Consider the following 21,954-nt stretch of genomic DNA (forward strand, 5'->3'; position numbering starts at 1 on the left):
TATGCCACCCAAAGATTTGCATTGATTCAGAACCGTATGTGACCATAGGCAGTAATAGTTAAGGAATGGAAACAAGGGAACCGGCTGTTTTCCGTATGTCTGCCAGGATGGAGATGAGAAAACAAAGACAATTAAGAAATAACCAAAGCCGCTGTCTTTTAAAGGTTTTAACTTTGCTAGAAATGAAATAAAATGTGATAGGGTGGACTACATGTTAAAAATCCATGAGTACACAGCCTTCAATTGTTGGTAGAACAACGTATTCCATTTAGAAGCAATTGTATAAGGAAACAAAGATTTTTAAATTAAAAAAAAATAAAAATCTTAAAGGTAAGTAAAGAAACAGGAAAAAAAAGAGCAAGGACAAAACATGGGTGGACATGAACAGTAACAGCAAAAAAAAATTCAAAATGCAAGAAAAATCAAAACTGAGAAAAGAAAGGCAAAACAAAAATGGTATCACAGTGGAAAGGATAATGAATTCATTTATAAGCCTCTGAAGAGGAATATGATGGGAAAAGGAGAAAAAAGCTGTATAGGTCCAAGTAAGGAAGAAAAAGGCAGAAATCGGGAGGACAAGAAGCGTGCTTAATGAATATTTTGCAAGAGTATCTATGACAAGAAAATCCATTCAAAATTGAATTTATGATAGGATGCTTTTCCCAAGTCCAATGAGTCAGAAGGATATCTTCCAAATGATGGTTGGAGTAATTTAAGTGCAATCCGCAAAACTTGGTAAGTGATTGGACAGCATAAAAGCTGCAATGAGGAATGCTAACATTAATTTAGCAAGAGTAGCAACTCTGTTGCTCCTGTTGTGGAGATGACATTTCAGAATCAGGAGGCTAGCAAAATATTGGGGAGGGGAAGTGGTAGTACAAACCCATAAGCAACATTTTGTCTAAAGAGAACATCTTGAATGTTTTCACCATGAATGCCAGATTATCAAAGCTGGACAGGCTTGACATTTTGTTTGGTTTTGTTTTTCAAAAACACAGCCACAGTAAACCCAAGAATATAGTCTGGAAGAGCACATTGCCTTTTTGAGGAAATAAAGTTTGAATTATGTGTGTTAACATTTAACAAAAAAGGGCAGTCCTTATGCTTTACAAAGCCCGATTCTTGAAGACAAACCTGCTGCTTACAATTAAATCATGGGTATGAGTAAAGACAAGTCATTTGGGTGGTTTGAGGCATCCTGTCATTCATTTGTTCTTCAGATCTAATCAGAACTGTCATGTGAGCAAGATAAAAATCTCCTATTAGAGTGAGTTGCTCTTGGCTTGCATGAACAAAAAGAAGAGGGTTCCTGTTGCTTCCCAAAGTGCTGGGCATGGCTGTTAAAAAAAGTGAAAATGGCTACAGAACGACTGATGAGATAATCAGATTTTAATGAGACTCTCCAATTATTTTTAAGATATAGATGTCATGTTCCTTTGGTACTTACATTAAAAGTTTACAAATTACCTTTCTTCTTTTTAACTGGCATTTGATCTGCATACTACGCAGATTGGTTAGAGGAGTCTCTGAAAATGCTATTATTTCAATGATAGAGAAACTCTAGCACTGGGGTACCCAATGGGCCCCTAGATCTCTGAATAATGTATATTATCCAGTCTGTGAAACTGTATGCTCAGGAAGACTGAAACTCTGGGAGGAATTCACTTAGTCTCCATATGACTTCCTTTTCTCAGACTTCCCAAAGATCTCTAAAAAGGGAAAATCCCAGTTTATCATCTGACTATAAGATGAAAGAGAACCAAACCAAGACAGAACATAAAAGCAACCCCTCCAAACCCAACAACAAACCTCCCCAAGTTCAAATTTCTGCATAATATTATTCATGTAAATACTCATTTTTTCTCAAGACACCTCATACCTTTTTCCTCAAACAAGTCTGTGTCACGCTTCCTACTGATGTAAAGAAGCCTAACTGGAAAACAAGTTTCTTTTTTATGAAAAACTTCAAGGCAAGACACTTATATTCAAATTCAGACAGAAAGAAATCATTGTTGCAAAGTGAATAGGTATTTCCCTTAACAACCTAACCTGGTGATGAGAAAATTCATCTGGGAGGTGGGAGGTCTATATCCAATCATTTGTTCTCTCCGATTTAAAGAACTGGCAACTTCTAACTCCCACATAACTGCCCCAAGCATCAGGCTCACTCTCTAGCACCAAATTCCTCACAAATTCCAACTTAGCACCATTTGTTTCTTCCCCTAACTAATAAGGTATCATCTCAGTGGCACTATCAAATATAATTTGCATTGCATTTTTATAGCAAGCCATCTGCATTTTCTGCTCTGGTAGAATTATGTAATAAATTACAGGCAGGACTATCACTTTCTGTGACATGCAAAAAAATGACAGCAAATAACAGCAGCATATTTTGCAAAAAGATTCAGTTTCTGTGAATGTTGTGGTAGAAGATAGGTGAATATTCCTTTGGCCTGCCTTCCTCCCAGCAGCATTAATGAAATTTCAGGTACAATGGCAGATCCAGTAAAAACCAGTGAGAGAAAATTTGTTTTCCTGTATTTCAATTTGTTTTTATGCAGCTCGTTCAGTAGGGATGTAGCAAAAAATAAAATAAAACTGAATAAATAAGGCAGAAGCTGCAAGCAGCAAAGTCCCAGGAGACAGGAAGTTTAGTTAAATTTTCTTTAAGAAAATGTATTCATGGCAGTATTCTTCCCAGCCTCGGGCAAGAGCTTTCCTGACTTTAAAATGTTTAACTCCAGTGAGCAAGATAAAGGTGTTGCATCAAATTTACCTCCTGTTTAGCATAAATTGGACTGAAACTTGAAACAATGATCTTATTTTTGAGCAAACCCCACCATGAAGAGACTCTTCAGGAATTTTACAAAGAGAAAGTTATTTCTTTGGCAGCTCTTGACTTCTTGACATTTTTTTTCCAGGCTCTTTTATACCTTCTTTCTTTCAGCTGTTTCTCATGCAATCAGTCATTCCTACGTCAGGCCTCTTTTTTCTTTATTTTTTTTCTACTGCTACTTGTCTTGTAAGGTATTTAATTTCTCCTGATAATGTTATGTGACTTTTTTTTTTTAATTTTTTTTTTTTTATTTTAACTGTGGAGTCTATAGTTATTTGCTATCCTGCCTCCTACTTTCACAGGATGAGGTGGTGGTTTTCTTTCAAGGTTATGAACACCAGATTGAAAGAATGAACATTAGAGACTCAAAAAACTAATGACAAAGGGGTTTTTGTTTTTTTCTTTTAATAACCCTGTGTTTTTAAGGACCTCATCCATAAATTTCAAACATTGTATCACAATTTCAACTCCAAGCTTCCAGCTTTTAGCTTTCATCTGTTACTGACACATTTACACGTCCAGAGCCCATTTGACTAATTATGATCTCCCCTCAGTCCTCACCATCAGAGTTTCACAGACTTTTCAGTTAGTTAAAATACTTCAAGTTAGTAAACTTCCAGTCTTTCACCTAACACTCAATCCAGGAGTGCATCCTAGCTCAAAGGTTTGCATACGTGCCCTGACTGTCTTCTAGCGCTAACACAGCAATATCTAAGTGCACCCCATCATCTCTCAGCTCTCCATCTCCACTTCTCCAGCACCTGGTTTTCTTGGAAAGAGAAGGAAGCTGTGTTTTTCTCTCACTGACTTCTCAGTATAGACAACATATGGCTCAAAACTGTGAGGCAATCTGCTCGGAGTCTGGATGCACTCTCAGCTCTAACTCAATACAGAGTTTCATGTGAAGTTTCTAGGAACACAGTTCTTTGCGGACAGCACAGAGACATAGCGCCAGTTCATCTCACCCTACAGCCAATGCAAGCCTGGTTCAATCAGCTTGAATAGATTTTCATTTGTACTAAGGAAGAAGGGAAATAATTTACATCTTCCTTTACCCATCTATATGTGGCTAATCATAATCCAGTCTCCTATCTGCAATTCTTTGTGCTATGTATGTAAAAGGAAACATGAAACAGAAGGATTTCTTCCCCCCTGGACAAATTAAATCAATTCCCCTATCATGCACTAGTGCTAAGGCACTGCCATCTAGTGTGCAAAATTAATATAACAAAGAAAGAGGAAAAAAAGAAAAAAAAAAAAAAAAAGAGTATTTGCAACATGGCAGATGAAATTCTGTCGGCTTCCATCAAACGTTTTGAACACCTACACATCATGTTCATAACATTAGTCATTCTGCTTTATGAAAACACACATAAGCCCTCCCTTTTATAGGAAAATCCCTGACTTGATGCCATGGCTTCCATGAAATTGTACTGTGTCATGTCAGACAGGCTCAGCAGAGCTCTTAGTCCCAGTAGCGTCATTTGGAGTAACTCTGTGAAACCAAAAATTAAATTCCACAGTATTTAATGGCAGGAATCTCTTGGTAGAAAATAGAATTTTCTTAATTACCACATATTTTATTGCAAATTTACAATTTCAAGACTTTATTCTCTAATTCACATTATATGGAAAGCATTGCAACACAACAGATAGTCTGCAGGACCAGAAAGTCAGGAACTTTTGAGTTTTGCCTCCACATCTGTACTAGCTGAAGATTTTCTCTTGTCTTCCAAGAACATTCCCAGCCATACAGCCCCAAGTTCCCATTGTTTTGTGTCCTGTGCAATTACCTACAATTATTCAATGAACATGCAAAGGATCTGATCTGTTTTGCTTGGACCAGCTTTGTACAGATGAAGTTAAGCACACATGACATGAGCCAATGGAGCGTAGATATGATAACTTTACAAAACTTGCAGAGCTGTCATAAAGATCAATGATTATAAACACCTTCATATTATTTATTATTTCTACAACTTGTTGGAATCTCTATATTACCACTGTGCTAATCAAGGCTTTTAAGTAGTACTCAAGTAACACTGCAGTCTACTTTCCAGAACTGTAGCAAGCCAGTGTTACATACTATTTGGCTGGCACAGATATTCTGTATCATCCTCATCACAACAAAACCCTGTTTAGAACATAAGCTGTAACAGTGACTCTGAAAGTCCATATAGCAAGATTCTGTATCCTGATAAAAATACGGTCATTTTTGTCTCCAATGATGCTGGAGAAACACTGCTAATCTGGAGAACAAGACAGTAAAGAGAAAATAGCTAAAATAGCTTTGCGTGGCAGTGAGACTGCTTTCCTATCCAATAAGGACTGGAACATCACAATCTTAAACAGAGAAATATGTGGAGGGAAAATCCTATTTAAAAAGTAGAATTCAGAAAGAAGAGTATACAAAAAGCAGAGTTACTTTAGTATAATCTTCTATACTTGATAACGTAATTCTTATGTATTTGATGTAGGATTTAGCACTACATAAAATGATTACTAAAGCAATGTTTATATTTTGGTAGCTGTATATACCCTGGATCCTTACGTATACTTATTAAACCACTGAACTGAATGCAAAGACTTCAAGAAGCTTTGAACCAAGATGAAACAAACAGTTCTTAGGTTGCGTAAAATAATTTATAAATTCTTTTGTATTGCAAGTCATACTGTAAAATAAACAATTTCAACATTCTGAACTTTCCAATAATCGCTATGGATCACTGAGGGATTTAACTTTTTTAAAATGTACAAAATAATGAAAATTATATACGATATGCCAATACCATTCAGAATTCTTTTGGTACAACCATCTATTGGTTGTACAAAAGATGTTATATTTTGGTACAAACATCTATTATGTTATAAAAAAGAAATAAAGTGTCTTGCCATGTATTCAAAGCCCATCAATAACATTATAAGGAAAAATATTTTTCATAAGGAACTTTATTTATGTGCCTCCCAAGCCACCATAATATGACTCAGTTACAATACTGAGCCAGGATATCACAATCTAGCTACTGCCTTTTCTTTAAATATTTAGATTGCTAAATATAGATAGATAAATATATATACATTATATATGATGCACAGATTTAAGATTATGATATATTAAATTTAAGAAATATTTGGGAATACTGTGTTGCTAAATTACTAATGTAGTTCCAATGGTAGTCTACAAATAAGGGCGGAAAGAGGGCAGTGGAAAGATAGTGAAAACATAGCACAGTAGATACTAGGCTCCCAATTCACATGATCATACATGAATTTCAGGCTTTAACTTTAAAAATATAAAGCAATTATCTGGCCCTCAAGGTTACGAAGAAAAGCTTGTGGCTCATGACATAGCCATAAGCATAGTTATGAGACAAATTAAAGTCTGGAGAAGAGCCTGAAAGAAGTCCTGAAGTGATGAGGCTGCCCATGCAAATCACTGAGGGGCTAAGCTCCATGATCCACTGCTTCTAGGTCACCACACCAGCTCAAGAGGAGAAGGCATGTGCTGAAACCCTGTGGCTGCTGTTCCTCAGGATCCCTTCCTCCTCTCTGTAGGGAACCCATCTCCACCACTCTCTCAGAAGCAAAATACAGCCAGGCCACAGGGTTTTGAATACAGTGTCACAGAAGTTCTGTATCGTATTTAATGTGGACATAAAGGAACAGACTAGTTAACACCATCAAGACATCCAAACCTTCTCTAAGTAGATGTAGGTGAGCTCATAACAAGGATATCAGTACCAACCTGCCTGATCCCTCCATCACCATGAATGCCAGTGGAAATACACTGTACCTTAACAACACATATGCTGCCCAGAACAACTTTAGAGAAGAAAACATATTACCAGGCATAACTGACATAATTTCATTGACATCAAAAGTGTTTTGACAACCTACAGCTGACATAAGACCTGTCTCAAGATCTTTTTATTATGCTTCTTCTCTATGACTATATATGTATGTTTATCTATTAGGTGTCAATCAATGCAAGCAATACTTCCGGTTTTGTTTGTTGCCATAAGAGAATTTTTAACAGCAAAAAGAGTCTCCAGACACATCCCTTCAGCAACATTTTCAGTAATGTGGGAGAAGTAAGACGAACACCCAACATTTTTTGTATAATCCTAGTTACTAGTGCCTTATATTCCATTCTTACATTAAAATTTCAAGAAGAAAAAAACACAAATTGTTGAAATATCCTAATAATTAACTATCCTGCTATTATATTATGCATTCATTCAGCCTTGTTCATGTTTGCTTTTAAGTTTTCCGGGCTACAAAAAAAAAAAATCCAGTTCAGCATTTTTGCAGTTGCTACGTAAATTGATTCAAGCTATGCTTGGGGAAAAATACAGAGCCTGAAAAGCTCAAGCAAAATAATATGTCACATTAAAGAAACTCAACACTGATGAAAAATATAAAAATGGGGAAAAACCCAAAGAAATCCAAGGCAGTCTGACACCTTTGTGACAGATAGCACCTACAGAATCTATCTAAAGAATCAGAATAAAAATGATTAGAGGTTCAAATAATAGTGATTTGCTAATTTTTTGAGATTTCTTTCTTCAGGCAACATGCGATCAACAACCACAGTGCTATCCAAAATTAATTTTGAACATTTTTTCAGATAGTTTCTTATTTGTGGCCTATTTAACATTCCATGGTTTTGAACTTGGGCCAGAAAGTCCTGTAAGAAACTTCCTCCTGATGCATTTTTTTTCAATTCTTACTACAAGTAGGACAAACAAATGTAAGTAAAAAGATAACATAAAAGTAGGGCTTTGAAGCTTATGATTTTCAGAACAATCAGAATTTATAGCTCTCTAGCATCTACTTAATTTACCTGCAGCAGTTTACTCCTCCTTTCCTGAGAAGTGATTTCAAACAGCCAATGACAAGTTAAATCACATCAGAGAAGGGAATCACAGGATAATTCAGGAGGTCTCTAGTCCAACCTCCTGCTCAAAAGCACGATCAGCTATGAGGTCAGACCAAGTTATCAGGACTTGATCCAGACGAGTCTTGAAAACCTCCAAGGATGCACAACGTGCACAGCATCACTGCACAGCCTGTTCCAATGCCTGACTGCCTTAATGAGGGAAATGTTTTTCCTTTTATCAAGGAACTTGTAAATCTATTAAGAAGCTTGAAAGCTGAGTGTGTTATACGGCTACCACATGTAACATTTAATAGTCTTAATTTACTGATCCACAGTCTAACACCACATACCTTCTTGAATAGAATTATGGCAACCCACTCCGAACCAGCAGTAATTACCCAGTAACTTGCAATAGTCTTGCTATATGACTGCTTCATAATACAGTAAATTGCTTTTACCACTATTGCTTTCACTGTTATAAACTGATTTAATTGAGCAAATTGATGACTGAGAGCTAACCACTGCTAGGAATCAAGATGAACTTTGGTAAAATGTCCCTTTCTGTATTGCTAAACTTCTAATATAACCATAGGATAAGGAAGAAGCAAAACAAGTGCAGTTTATTGCCAGTCACGGAGACGATAAGAACTAAATTTTCCAAACCAGCAGCCTAAATTTAAATTCGACTATCCCTACTGCTTGCCCAGTACTCAAAGTGCAGATGGAAATTCTTACTGAACTTGGCTGGATTTTCTGAAAATACATTCAAGATCACAAGCATTGATTTGGAGGTCAATTTTAGACTCATATTATTCTCAAATGTGATTTGATATATGGTTCATTAAAAAGGATAACTATTTTTGCTAGTAGCCTCACTGTTGATGATAAAAGACAACCCTGATTCCAAAAACATGTATTAAAAAAATTTAAAAAAAAAAAAACAAAACCAGTGCATCTTCTCAAACTTCAGAATATTTTTACTGTTTTCAGAAAGTGCAGCTAAGCAACCCTCCAAGCTCCTTCATACCTTTTATGCATCATAAGCGTGACAATATAGAAAGGCTTGCATATAGTCACATCATTAATATTAATTATAAATAAAACATTTTTATGTAGTATAAAAAGCAAATATTTTTTTTTTCCTATGTGTTTTTTTCTAGGTTACCAGTTGCTTAGAACAGGTGCTCTTTGCCCTCCATATTTTGCTGCCAAATGTAAAGAATATTTAGATTAACTTTACTAAACTGAAGATTACTATTAAATTTACTCCCCTTCAGCAGCATGGTCACAGAAACACACTATGCCATGCCACTAAATAAATATTAGTTAGATGCAACTCTTGCCTTACTGGTGTCTTTAACCAAGAATGCCTTATTTTTCCTATATAAAAATAACTGAGGGAGTTATTTCTCATGTATTTTATGTTATAAAAAGTTCATGAAAGTGTGAAAGACCTCACCTGGAATCATTATCCTGGTATTGAGGCCCTGACACAGACCTGTGACTATGGTGCCTGGCCAGAAGTCCCTGGAGGACACAGCTCCTGGCTTATTTGCTGGTGTTCACAGGAAGCAGACGTGGCCACCACAGTGCCAGGCCCCTGAGGGGGCACCACCAGGCTGTACTGGCCCTGACCCCCCGCCCCAGGGCTCCCCACACCCTGCCAGGGTGCCATTTCAGCCCCCTGGGGCCAGCAGGGCCAGTGTCTAGCTCCCCATAGCCCTGCCCGGCCACGGACCCCGCCAAGCCAGGCCCACCCAAAGGCACCATGAGGCCCACGTGTTTTTGGCAGGGATGAGCTACGTTCAGCCTTGCTCCTAAGTCCAGGTCATACCCCTCAAATCAGAAAAGCAAAACCATCTTCTGAAGATACGGACTTGCACAGGCCACACAGCTTTTATTCATCACCTCCACAGCAACGGGATTTAGGAAGAAAGCACTGCCAGAAGTCAGTCACCAGGGAGCTGATTAGACAGACAGCATTTAACCTAATCTCCTCTACCACGAGCACATTCTTCTTCCTGTAATTAAATGTGATCACAGATGCAATTATTTAGGGGCATAATTCCACCAATTTAGACACCAAACTACTTCAGCTGCAGGTGGAAAAAGTAAACACTGAAAGGACAGGAATAAAAATGTGAGTGTTGTTATGACTGGTGGCTGGACTACTAGACAGCTAAAAGTCATAGGAAGATATAAAATTAGCAGGTTATGAGGTAAAACTTCAAAAATTTCAGTAGTTCTCAAAATATCACATACTGAATAACTGAAACAATTCTGAAAAGTTTGCTCCTTCTATCCTAAAGAACAACAGGATTATTTTGAAGCCAAAGGATATTGCTATCTGTTACTCCAGATGCTTTTTGGGGAGCAAAACCACGCAGACCTTTGTCTATCTCTGTCTATAACATTTAGAAATGTTATATTCATTTATTACATCCCCAGAGACAAACCAAGAGTGTGAAGATCAGAAATTTATGTTTGCGAGCTATGACAATGCTAAAACAGGTAAATACGCACAGCTTTCTGAGGGATTGCTAACAGGGAAAATTAAAGTCTATGAGTGCTGGGAAAGTAAAAACTCCAAGCAGGATTGCAAATTACAGTGGTCTTAGTTATATTCCTTATGTAATTTTGGTTTACTCTTTTTAATATGATAAGGCTTATCCACACATACAAATGCTGACAGTTCTTGCTCTGAAGAAGGGGTACTTCGAATGGGTAAACCACTCAGAAAGGCAGGTGTGAGATTTGATGCCAAAATTCTGGAAGTAAGGGAGAACAGACACAACCTTACTTGAAAAACGGTCCAATTCTATCTTGCATCATAAATAGCTGAATTATTTTGTTCTTTTTTTCCCCAAAGTCCATGTAGCTTCAGCAATATTGATCTCACTTTTATAGGGCTGTATATTGGTATTTTTAGAAGGATGGAATGAGTGATATTTTTATTCCCAAACACTGGAAACAGACAAAAATAGGTGGAAAGGCAAGAGTAGCCATGCCTCCGCTTTGTTTCAGATCAGCTCAAAAGCCACAGTAAGCATTAACAACAGAAATAGTAACAGCTGTCTGAAGAGAACAATAGTGAGAAGTGACTGGCTATAAATGGGTGACTGTGAGAAGAAAGGGAAAGAAAATGTGTTCATTAAGAAAAAATAGCAAAAAGTTCTGTTTGGTTTTAGTCTTTCCCCACTGTATTATCTGCACATTACACTGATTAAATTGTTGGCACTCTATTTTACTGACTTATTTTATCTGCCTTCTAACCCTTTTGTGGTTGATTTTCGTATTATTTTGCGTTCACGAGTTTCAAAGAGAATGAAAGAACCTTGGATTAAGAACCAGAAGCATTAGAGAATACTTCTGTATCCACAAAATAGACATTTGTTGTAACTCTCAAAGTTTTGCAAGTATGGTGGTTTTAATGGGGATTTGAGTAACAGACAGAAAAAAAAAATCTGGTTTAATTAAACTGTTAGTAAGAGGTTATGAAAGTAACTGTTTTGCACACAATTTATTTACATAATCATGTACATATGCAATTCTGGGCCTTTTTCCCTCCTATTATTAAACAAATATAAAGAGCTTCGCAGATAGCTCAGACATATATAAAATATTCACTGATAAAAAGCCTTTGGAATGATAGTACACTTTTAATAATGTCCCTGGAATACACTGACATAATTGTAATCCTTACATGAACCTCCAAGCATCCACGTTCAATAAAATATAAAACAATTTCACTTTTAACGTAAGTTGCAGGAGACTGTTTACAACAAAATGTGACTAGAGTCCCTGAGCACCAACTCATCTCTCTCTGGGAATATTTGTTAATACTACTAAAGGGAAAAACCCAGTAAGGATGAGAGAGAAAAGATAAAAATGCATCTGAAGGTTATTGTTGTTTGCTTATATAAAAAAAATATACTGACTGATTTCATTTCTGAATCATATCTTTCTGCTAATGCAAAGAGAACATCTCTGTGCGTATTAAGTATAATGCAACTGAACATATGCTAAGTGAAGACCTGGAATATTTAATTTCATTAATAAAAGTTAACGATGATGTTGATTTCTCTCAAGTTTCTCAGCCCATTCCTTCTCCCCCCAAAGAGATGTGCAGTGTATCTACGTCAATGCATTAGTTACTGTTGCCGTGTGTACTTGCACTTGTGATTGAGTTGTTGTCTCTGGATTGAGTTATTCACAGTATTTTTTTAGAAGTGTTGTAGTATTCCCTTCAGAAGGAAGCACTATTATTTTTTATTCTATAAGCCACTCCAGTTTTCTTTATTCACTAAGTGCATGTCATTGGAACAGAAAACAGGTCAGGCACAGGGTACGTGACTCGAGCAGTACAAAGCAAACCTGACATGCACACAGCCCAGAGGTGGTGGCAGCCACCCGGAGCCAGTGGCAGTCCCCCAGAGTCAGGCCCCTATCTCTGTACCATCTTTGCTCAGAGTCCCTGCCATAGGGTTCAGGCATCTGAGGAGCGATGACTAAATTTTGACCTAGCTACTCTCAGCTGCAAAATGTTGATGAAGGAATCATTGCACCAGCTGTAACTGAGAGCAATCCCGATGCTGCTTACGGCCACACAGGCCCCACAGGGCAAAGAATGGGTAAATACACTGCTCCCTATCTTTGAATCCTGTTTTGAGCAACTTTGGGAAAGACGGTATCAAGATAGAAATCATTCCATAAAGAAGAAACAATATTTGCATGAATGTTTTTAAAGCTTGTATTCATCTTGTTGCTAGACACATGAAACTCTGATTAACATCGTGATTTTTGCATATGTGTGGTGAAGTCCTGAAAATATTTAGAGATGCGATGATATAAATGGAGTGACACCTTGCAGCAAGATGCACTCTTTAATTTAAACATGTCTTCTGAAGCTAAACTGTCAAAATATAACAAACATGACAAGTTTTGTTACCACAATCTGATAAAATGCAACCAAAATGGAATGCCATTAGTTTCTACAAGTGCCATGAAAACTACAAAACATCACTGCTTACCTCCCGCCAGGATTATGTGTACTAGAAACACTTATGACACCAAATAGTCACCCATGTAGTTTGAATTCCACTTTTATGTAAAAGACTAGCCCAAGACTATTTGCTGCTTCAGTCCCAGTGAGGGTCTGTCTTGCAGCTGTGAATGGGACTTGAGCATGAGTTTCACACACTGTTAGTCCCTATTTATATGATTAATCCTATTGAGATCAAAGAAAAAAAGAAAAAGAATAAATTCACTGAATAATCCTGAATTTATATGAGGTAAAAGCTAAATGTGCAATGGCCATTACTGGTTTAAAAATAAAAAATAAAGATCATAGAAAACATTTAAAGAAAAGTACTTAAACTCTATTGAGAATGATAATTTCATTTTAGACATAGCACTTTTTTCTCCTAACATTTAGTCAATATATGAATTTTAAGTAGAGTATAAATTACCTCTTCTCAAAAAGAACATGCCGTTTTATCAAGCTGGAGTGAACAACCTCCCCAGGAAATCCAGCATGAAGCATTTGATTTCCTAAAGCAAAATGAAATTTGCCTGTTAATTTTTTTTAAGAATTTTCCACTGGACTTCCAGTGGCTCAGTTTATAAGAGCGCCACGATTTGAGAGTGCCATTAGAACTCCACCTGCTTTAAAAAATAAAGATCTTGTGATAAAATCATCCTTGGATATAAAAATAACATCTGCTTGCCAGATTAGGACATTAGCTGGTACCGTGACTCCAGCTTTTTTCAACAATTATACCAAGTCAAATAACCACCAACCAAATAATCAGTCTATGGTGCAGAAAAGCTTTGCAGACATGACCTTGGTCAACTTAATTCTGTGACAGACTTCTTAGATGACTCTGGCAGTAAAGTAATCCAAAACTGGAGACAGAAAATCAGGAGGGAAGTCCAAAGCATGGCCATGATATTCGCTTCTCCTGCAGTGACACCCAGGATCTGCCTACTTGCTGAGACAACACAGGGCAACGCTAAGCTGGCTGTGAGCTGCCAGGACCCCAGAGGCATGAGATGGGTGCACACCACCTTACACACTTTTCTTCTTTGCCCATCGAGGTATCTGGCTCACCAAAGACCTTGCCCTTAAACTGATAACACACCAAAACATGACCAATTACTTCTACTTGCTTTGTTCAGGCCATGCTGATATTCAGCTGGACAAAGAAGAGGGCCTTTCTTTCTGCCACTTCTCTCCTCATTCCCATAGCATATTACTTTTGACATCTACGAGAGTTGCCTGAGCAGTTTTTCATTTCTGGAGATCTACGTTCAAAGGTGGAACTGTGGCAGAAAGAGCATAATGGGAGAATCGATAAACTCCCTCTTGGTGCAACGCTCAGTGAATTTTTGTTCGCACCTCAAATTCTCATCACAGTATAACAAATTTGGTATTTGCTGCAAAGGAGAAAACCAGCAGAGAAATACCAGCCATATCATACTGAGAAAGCAAATATATTGCAAAATATATTTTATTAGCAGTAATGTTTTAATTTTAAATCATGTACCTGGAACAATATTATATGGAAAACTTTTGTATACATAAATTCTGTGCTTGAACAGTAGATAACTGGAAGTTAGTATTGACAATAAAGAAAAAATAAAATATTATTTGCTTATCCTACTGTGGAAAAGTAAACATTTCCCTCCAACTACTGTCATAAAACCTTGAAAATGTATGATGTGATCTGACACAAAGAAGCAGTTTTCCTGCAAAATATTACAGATCCAGCAAAGTCAGCTTCTCCAACGCTGTTACTTTGTTCCCACGTAGTCCACAAGAAGTACAAGTCTGGGATAATATCAAACCCAGTGTGTTTCCATTTCCCAACATCAGAAATAAGAGCTGCTTGCATCAAGGTACTTATTGCTTATCTAGTATTGATCCTGGTATATAATATCCAGGAGAGTTGATTTTCTCAGTTAATCTCTAATTTTACTTTTAAAATACTGCACAGCAGTTCCAGTCCTTAGCTCCAAATATTAAACTGGCTCTACAGTACTTAAAAATATAATTTTATTGTAATAAGAGCAGAAATTGCATATAATGATTAAACTCTAATCACAAATCATTGTATTGAGTCTTGCGTATTTCTATTGAAGCATAAGAAGAATCAAAAGGTTCCTGGCATACTTTTCTACTGCAGCCGTGTCTTAACGCCAGCTGTAGAGGAACACGGGTTCTTTTCATTATTTATTTGTTCAAACTTCTTTTTAATCTCACGTTTTCAAATCATTCTCAAATAGAGTCTTTTGGTTGAAATGATGACTAAAATCAGAATACCAGTTTCAGTAGTCTAGATTATCACACATTATGTCAAGTGGTGGCATAAGAAAGATATTCTCATATTAGTAATTTATGACTGCATACTTTGATTCATCCTTTTACATTCAGGGATATATATTTTGGAAGAATGACAAGATAAAGAGTAGTCTATTATTTATTTATTTTTAAACTGTATTAGAGTTGAGCTTGAATCATAAGGCAGAATATCCTGAAGTTTTATGTCAGTTTCCCAAAGTCACAGGACTACCTACAGAATCTCTCTTTAAAGGGCGTTGCTCAATAGTCCTACCAGAAACAACATTCCTAGATCTTGATACTGTCAGAAATCTGAAGCTTTTCTGCATTGTGCTTGTGATACTGATTTAATCCTTCATGTCTTCCTGTACCACCAAAAATTTGTACTCTAATCTTTGAGGCTCTGGTTCAGGCTCAAAGTAAACTGTCCAACTTCACCTTAACATTCCACAAAGCAGCAATATCTTTATTTTACTTTTGTCTTGATCTCCTTTCTCTTCTCAGCCTAGCAAGTTTCAGATGTATTTGTTCCATATAAAATAGCACAGACACACTCCACGTAGCAAAAACTCCACCACAGAAGCAGCGATGGATGGAGAGCAGCTTAGCATGACCACAGAAACCACCTGCAGGATGGCTCTCATACCACTCTGCCCTCAGAAAAGCAGTACAGGGTTATCTGCCGACCCGCCATCCCCTCGCCATCCTGGTGGGATGTTGAACTGGATTTGGTGTTCACAGAGCAATTAACATCTCGAAGTATTTTATGTATATGTTTGTTCCCCATGTTTCAAGTGTCACCTTCTGTTTTCTCCTTTTTATTGCAAATACACAAGCATTGGAGTTGGGGTTTTTTGTTGCTGTTGGGGGGTTGGGTTTGGTTTTGTTGTTGTTTGTAGTTTTTTTTTCAAAATACCATATTGTTTCCTAAAAGTTCATTGCTTCCAACTGCTTATTCCCCATTGATTATGAAATTATTATTACTTGTTTATGGCAATTTCCACAGCAACCAATGTAATCTCAGAGTGCTATGACTTCAAGTGGAAAATAAGCACCATAAATTCACACAAATGTCACCTGTTACAAACAAAAACAGGACACAAGGAAACAAAATGTCACATGTGAAACAGGAGTGTCAAAACAGAATACACGTCAAAGTTTTTTTTCGTGAAATATTACTGCATTCTTCTTACAATAAACATGTCAGTTCAGCACAGAAAGTTTCCAGCTGAGCACGATGCTCTCAACACTCGTAAGTCAGATTGCATAGCAGATGTTAACTGTAAAATCCATTAAGACCAATTACATTCTACAGAAGAAAAAAAACAGTAATAGCATGCACAGGCAATTCTGCATTACACAACAGTACTGAGAGATACAGTGAACCACAAAAAAAAAAGACAAAAGCTTAAAAATGTAAATCACACCCTTTCCTCACAAAGAGACCAGCTAACAGAAAGTCTGTTGTGTTACCTACAGCCACGTGAAGCAAGGCCTCGTTACTTCTAGTATCTTGTCACCAACTAGAAGCAACTTGAGAAGGCCATCACCTATTGTGCACCAACAGGTAATTAATCAGTGGTCCTCTATGGCATCCTGAAACTAAGCAGCAAAAGAGTTTGAGCCTCCTTCCTAAATTGCATATGCATTTCATGTCACATTAACTGACTCAAGTCACCCTCACACGTGCTAAGGTGAGAGCTTCAATAGCTTAGAGATCCCTGTTAGCCTTCAGGCACGGAGCCAAGCTACCAGGAATAAAAAGGGAAAAGTTTGTGGTACACTCTGGTAGAGCCTTTTCAATACCACATAAAAAGTTACTCCTTTTACTGACCATTAAGAGATAGGATTTGTAATAGACACATGGAACAGATCTGTGAGCACTTGTCAGAACTAAGCCGCCAATGCAAGGTGCAAGTTAAATTCTGGCCATGTTATAATTTCATAGACAAATGAAGCTGTCATTACATACATTACAGCTTGCACACCACTGGGAGCAAAGAACCTCATTTTTTTAATAGGAATTATGCATACTAAGTCTCTGTACTTGTCAGGACATGTTGCCAAAGGCTGAAGCATTATTTCCTGGTAAGCAGTTTCAAACAACCTCTGGTTCTTCAATCAGAATTAGTCTGCAACAACTAATCCATCCCTAAATATTAAGATATCCATAAATTAAGTAAATGTATGTGTAGTATCCAAGGTGAATTTCATCTGCAGTAATGTTTAAGAAAATATAATTTTAACTTTTTAAAAAGGGATAGGTGGTCATTTCAACTCAAAATACCTACTGAAGTTTGAGATACTAGAAACAGACCTGAAATCTGTTCCACAAACCATAGATTAAAGGCCACCTTTGGCTTTCAAACATTCCTTAGTAGCTCTCAGTGAGAAACTCATTCAGCTACTCATGACCTAAGGAAAAGGGCAGAACGTATATATCCTTATATATTTTTCCAATTGCTTTGCTATCTACCTAACTAGAAAACAGATTTGTCCACAAGTGCTCAGGAGAAATGGTGAAAGAGAAGTTTGTGTGGCTGCTATAGAGTTACAGACCAACAATTAATACAGTTGCTGGTTGCAGATGCTCATGCTGTGAATAGCAAGTGCAAATGCAAGTAGGGCTTTTTCCACTGGAACATAAAAATAGGTTTCTTCTCCACTAGCACCAAATTAAGTCTCAGACACTGGCTAAAACCAGAATAGGCTCCCCAAACTTTTTTGCCTTTATATTTTTGTCTGTAAGGCACAGCCCAGGGTTGGACATTGTCCAAGAGAGCTCTTGAAATCAGCAACCTCGCAACCAAAAGTGCCTCCTTTCTGGGGTCCATGGGGACATGCAGCAAGGAATAAATTGAAGAATGACTGCTCTTCTCTTCATGTATTAAGCTCTGTTTGTGAGTGAGGAAGGAATATGGTCCTGGCAAATGCTGTTGGAGATCCTACAGCCAGTAACCCTGACCACTCTTCTCACCCCTGGTGCAGAGCTCTAAGGCTTCCAAGGTTTCCTCTCGCTTTCATGGATTCTTGTGCAGCAGTCCAGCAAAGCAACAGCAAGCATCCAATCCATCCAGAGCATTTAATAATAATAATAAAGTATTGTTTTATCAACAGTCTCCACCAATCGGACATTTAGTCAGTTTAAAAAAAAAAACAACCCAAAAACCCAAAAAAAACCCCAAAAACCAAAAACAACAAACCTAAAGAATTACTTCAGGCATTGTGTTTTGCTTGTTTCTCTTCCCATTTTGGTAATTTTAAAAGTTTTGTCTCCATGTTGCTATATTTCAGAAAAATCTGTCTAATCATACAAAAATGTATAAAATTGTTAAACAAAAAGGTTGCTGAATGCATAACAAGCAACCAAAATGAAAATCTGCTCATCTTTTCAGCGTACTTTTCTCTCAGCCATTTTTTGCACTCAGAAGTAAAAAAATAAACACACACACAAAAACATTAGGGAAAACCATAAATTTTCAGTTAACTGTATCAATTTAAGTAATTAACTAACTGTTTCACTTTTCATAACATTGTAAGCTGGAAGACTAAAAATCAAAACAAAAATGATGTACAACATCCAATTCATCCCTGGCATCATTCCACGTAAATCAGTGGTATTACACCAGGGATTAATTTGGAACACTGATCTGAATTAGAGCACTGTTCTATACAGCAACCTCATCATAACACACACAATAAAAATATCCAAAACATTATGAGCATCACAAATGCACACAAATAATTATGCACCTAAAAATCTGTTTCTGAGCAGAACAGGCTATTTCATAGTCTTGGTAATAACAATAAGCAATTTCTACTATTTTGAAATTCAGTACATCCATTTTTCTCTGAAAGGAGATTTAATAATCATGTAAAATACTTGACAAAGTCCACACAGAAGAATGTAAACCTCCTCTACAGCTCAGTTTTTACACATCCTAAAATGAAATATGACCAGCGATAGGTTATGCAATGAATCTTCAAAAACTGTTTTAATATAGTTTTGAAGATTGATTTGAAGTACTTAAGTCTGCTCAGCAAAGGGTGGTCACCACCTATATAATATCCAGCAATGTAAACTATTTAATGAATTTCTCCTCTGAGAAGAAAACCATTCACATTTCCCTCCTCTATTAAATACCGTGCCTAGGTCCAGTTTTGCACACAGAACAGGTTGCTTCTGTTTAGCTGCCCTGCTGGTGAAGTTAGTTGGAGGCTGCATCTCCCACCTCACCACAGAGGCAGGCAGATGCTCTACCAAAGCATCCCTCTTGCACTCAGGGAGTGTGAGACCATGCAGAGGCAGGAGAAGAGAGAAATGAATGGAGAACACCTCTCTTCCACAGCCTTACTCGACTCTCAAACCCATCAGTAAGGTTTAAGGCTGCCTCTGCCTTTCAAAGACAAGTCTCTGCCATGGGCTGGTGTTCTCCATCCAGCTGCGGTTTCATTACCCAAAACCACTGCCCAGCCAGCGCCCTACATAGCACTTCATACTTTACCAGACTGAAACTCATTCTTCATCTCTCAATTTTCCTATTTGCAAGTGACCTGAAACCTTTAAGGCTACCCACAGACAACTAGTGGAGCTGCTTAGGAGCTCTGTACTGGCTACAGAGTGGTTTATTTTCTTTTTTTCCATTTTTTTTTCCCTTGGAGCCAGAGTCTTTCTTGCTCCTCGGGAAGTTGGCTGTGCCTTCGCTGCCCCTTCCCTCAGGGAGACCGTGCCCAGGCGCAGTGCGCTCACTTGGGAAGGAAACGCAGCGATAAAATATTAAAACCCTTCCTTGCTCGGGGCTCCGCCGTTGCAATCCCTGCACCGCCTCGCTGGGAGGGAGCGCCGCAACCCTCCGCGCCGGAGCCAGCGCTGCGCCCGCACCGCGCCCGCTCCCCCCGCCCGGCCAGCGGGGCTGGGACCCCCCCCGCCGCCGCAGCCCCCCGCTCCGGCACCGGCGCGACGCCCCCCGGGAGACCCCGACACGGGGCAGGCGGTGCGGGGGGGCTGGTTCTCCCCGCGGCACGCTCGGCACCAAAAGGTGGGAGCAGCCCCGATCGCTCCAGGGAGAGGGGGGAGCTGCTCCCTCGCCGCGCTCCGGACGGGGCACTAGGCAGCCCCGTCCCGCCTCCCCAATGCACAAAATAAAATGTGAACTGTGGCGGTGACAGCGCCGAATGAGGGGGGGAAGGGGGCAGCCCCAATTTCTCTCGAGCTACATGTTGCTTTGGGACAGCGAGGGTTGGAGTGCGGGGGTGCAGATGTACTTTTAAGTGCACACCGCCATGCACCCCCCGGGGCCGGGGGGGCGGCAGGGGCGCGGGCAGCACTTACTGAAGAAGATGTACTCGGTGTAGCTGCTCCAGATCTTGTCGTCCCTGTACTGGTTGATGAAGGCGGCGGTGCCGGTGGAGTTGCAAGCCACCATGTGGAAGCCCGCCTCGGAGAGCCGGTCGAAGGCTTGCTCCAGGTAGGTGAATTTGAGGTAGAAGCGGGAGGTGTACTTCTCGGGGGGGCGGTCGGGGTCGCGGCTCTCGTTGAGGGTCTCGCCGAAGACCTCCTTGGCCAGGGCGATCCTGCCGCACACCATGATGCGGGCGACGCGGCGGAACTTGGCGTCCGCCTGGTTGTCCCGCACCGTGGTGTAGGAGCCGCGGTAGCCCACGGTGAGGAAGCCCGAGCGCTTGTCCAGCGCCGCCCGCTGCAGCCGGTCGCTGCTGCCCTGCGAGTTGCTGTCCTCCAGGTCGCTCTGGCAGCCCTCGTCGTTGAGCGAGCTCTGCTTGGTGACCTTGGGCGAGAGCAGCTTCACCAGGTCGCCCAGCTGGAAGTACTCGGCCTCCCGCAGGAGCCGCTCCTTCTCGGGGAAGTGCTCGGGCAGCGCCAGCTGCTTGTCCCGCAGGTAATCCAGCACGTACCTGAAGAGGAAGCCGTCGCGGTCGATGAAGAAGCGCGCCCGGCTGTCCCTGGGCAGCTGGCGGGCCGCCGCCGGGCCGCCCCGGCAGGGGGAGAACATGGTGGCCAGCGTGCTGTCCGGGACGCTGAGCAGCGTGGAGTGCCTCGTCACGTACACCTGGCCCCCCACGTTCAGCTCCACCACCTCGGGGAACGGCGAGCCCGACGGCCCCGACACCATGTCGCTGATGGGCAGGATGCTGCCGCCCGCCTCCTTCAAAGCCATGGCTGCGAGCGGGCGGCCGCGAAGGAGGGTCTCCCTCCTAAAAAAGGCGGCCTCCCTCCCTCCCTCCCCTCCACCCACCCTACCCCTCCTTCTTCTTCTCCTCCTCCTCCTCCTCCTTCCCCCGCCGCCCGGCGCGCCCGGAAGCGCCTGGACGGAGCCGCTGCTCCCGCCGCCCTCCGGCACGGCGGCGGGCGGCACGGCCCCGGGGCGCGGCGCCGGCCCTCACCTGCCCCGCGGCGCCCCCTCGCTGCCCCGGCGGCGGGACGGGACGGGCTGTGGGCTCGGCTGGGCTGGGCTGGCCCGGCCCGCAGCGACCCGACCCGACCCCACCGCTGCCCCTGCCCCGCCTCGCCCGGCCGTGCGCTCCGCCCGCCGGCGGCGGCGTGGGGCGCGGGGGTCCGCGGCCGCGGTGGCCTCAAGGCCGAGCGGCCGCCAGAGCCGGCTGCCACTTGGCACAGCGCTGCCGCGCTGCCAGGCTCGGCCCAGGGAAGAGCCAAGCCCCTACCCCGACTCCTCCCCTCGGCTGGGTGGCTTTTTTGGTTCGCTTTGGATTTTTTTATTCCCCCCCCCAAAAAAAAAAAAAAAAAGAAAAAACAACCAGCCTCCCCCAAATCCCCCTGCCTCCCTTATACTGTCACTCCGGTCAGCACTTGCAGAATGTTGGAATGATGGTTGTCCTTCCAAAAGTAGCATCCAGCAGGATGCATGTGATAGCATTTTCACC

General features: G+C 40.5%; 1 protein-coding gene across 1 annotated transcript in view; it reads right to left on the bottom strand.

Moving 5' to 3' along the window:
- Positions 1 to 21,269, bottom strand: part of KCTD8 (potassium channel tetramerization domain containing 8) — a 94,825-nt gene extending 73,556 nt beyond the window's left edge. Inside the window, exon 1 of the mRNA XM_009474219.2 lies at positions 20,387 to 21,269. Within this exon, the coding sequence (XP_009472494.2) occupies positions 20,387 to 21,230 (844 nt within the window). The 5' untranslated portion in view covers positions 21,231 to 21,269. The remainder of the gene's footprint in view (positions 1 to 20,386) is intronic.
- Positions 21,270 to 21,954: the final 685 nt, after the last annotated feature.

This window comes from Nipponia nippon, unplaced genomic scaffold, assembly GCF_047370975.1.
Source record: "Nipponia nippon isolate SJK-2023a ecotype South Korea unplaced genomic scaffold, ASM4737097v1 scaffold_6, whole genome shotgun sequence".
Taxonomy (NCBI): Eukaryota; Metazoa; Chordata; class Aves; order Pelecaniformes; family Threskiornithidae; genus Nipponia; species Nipponia nippon.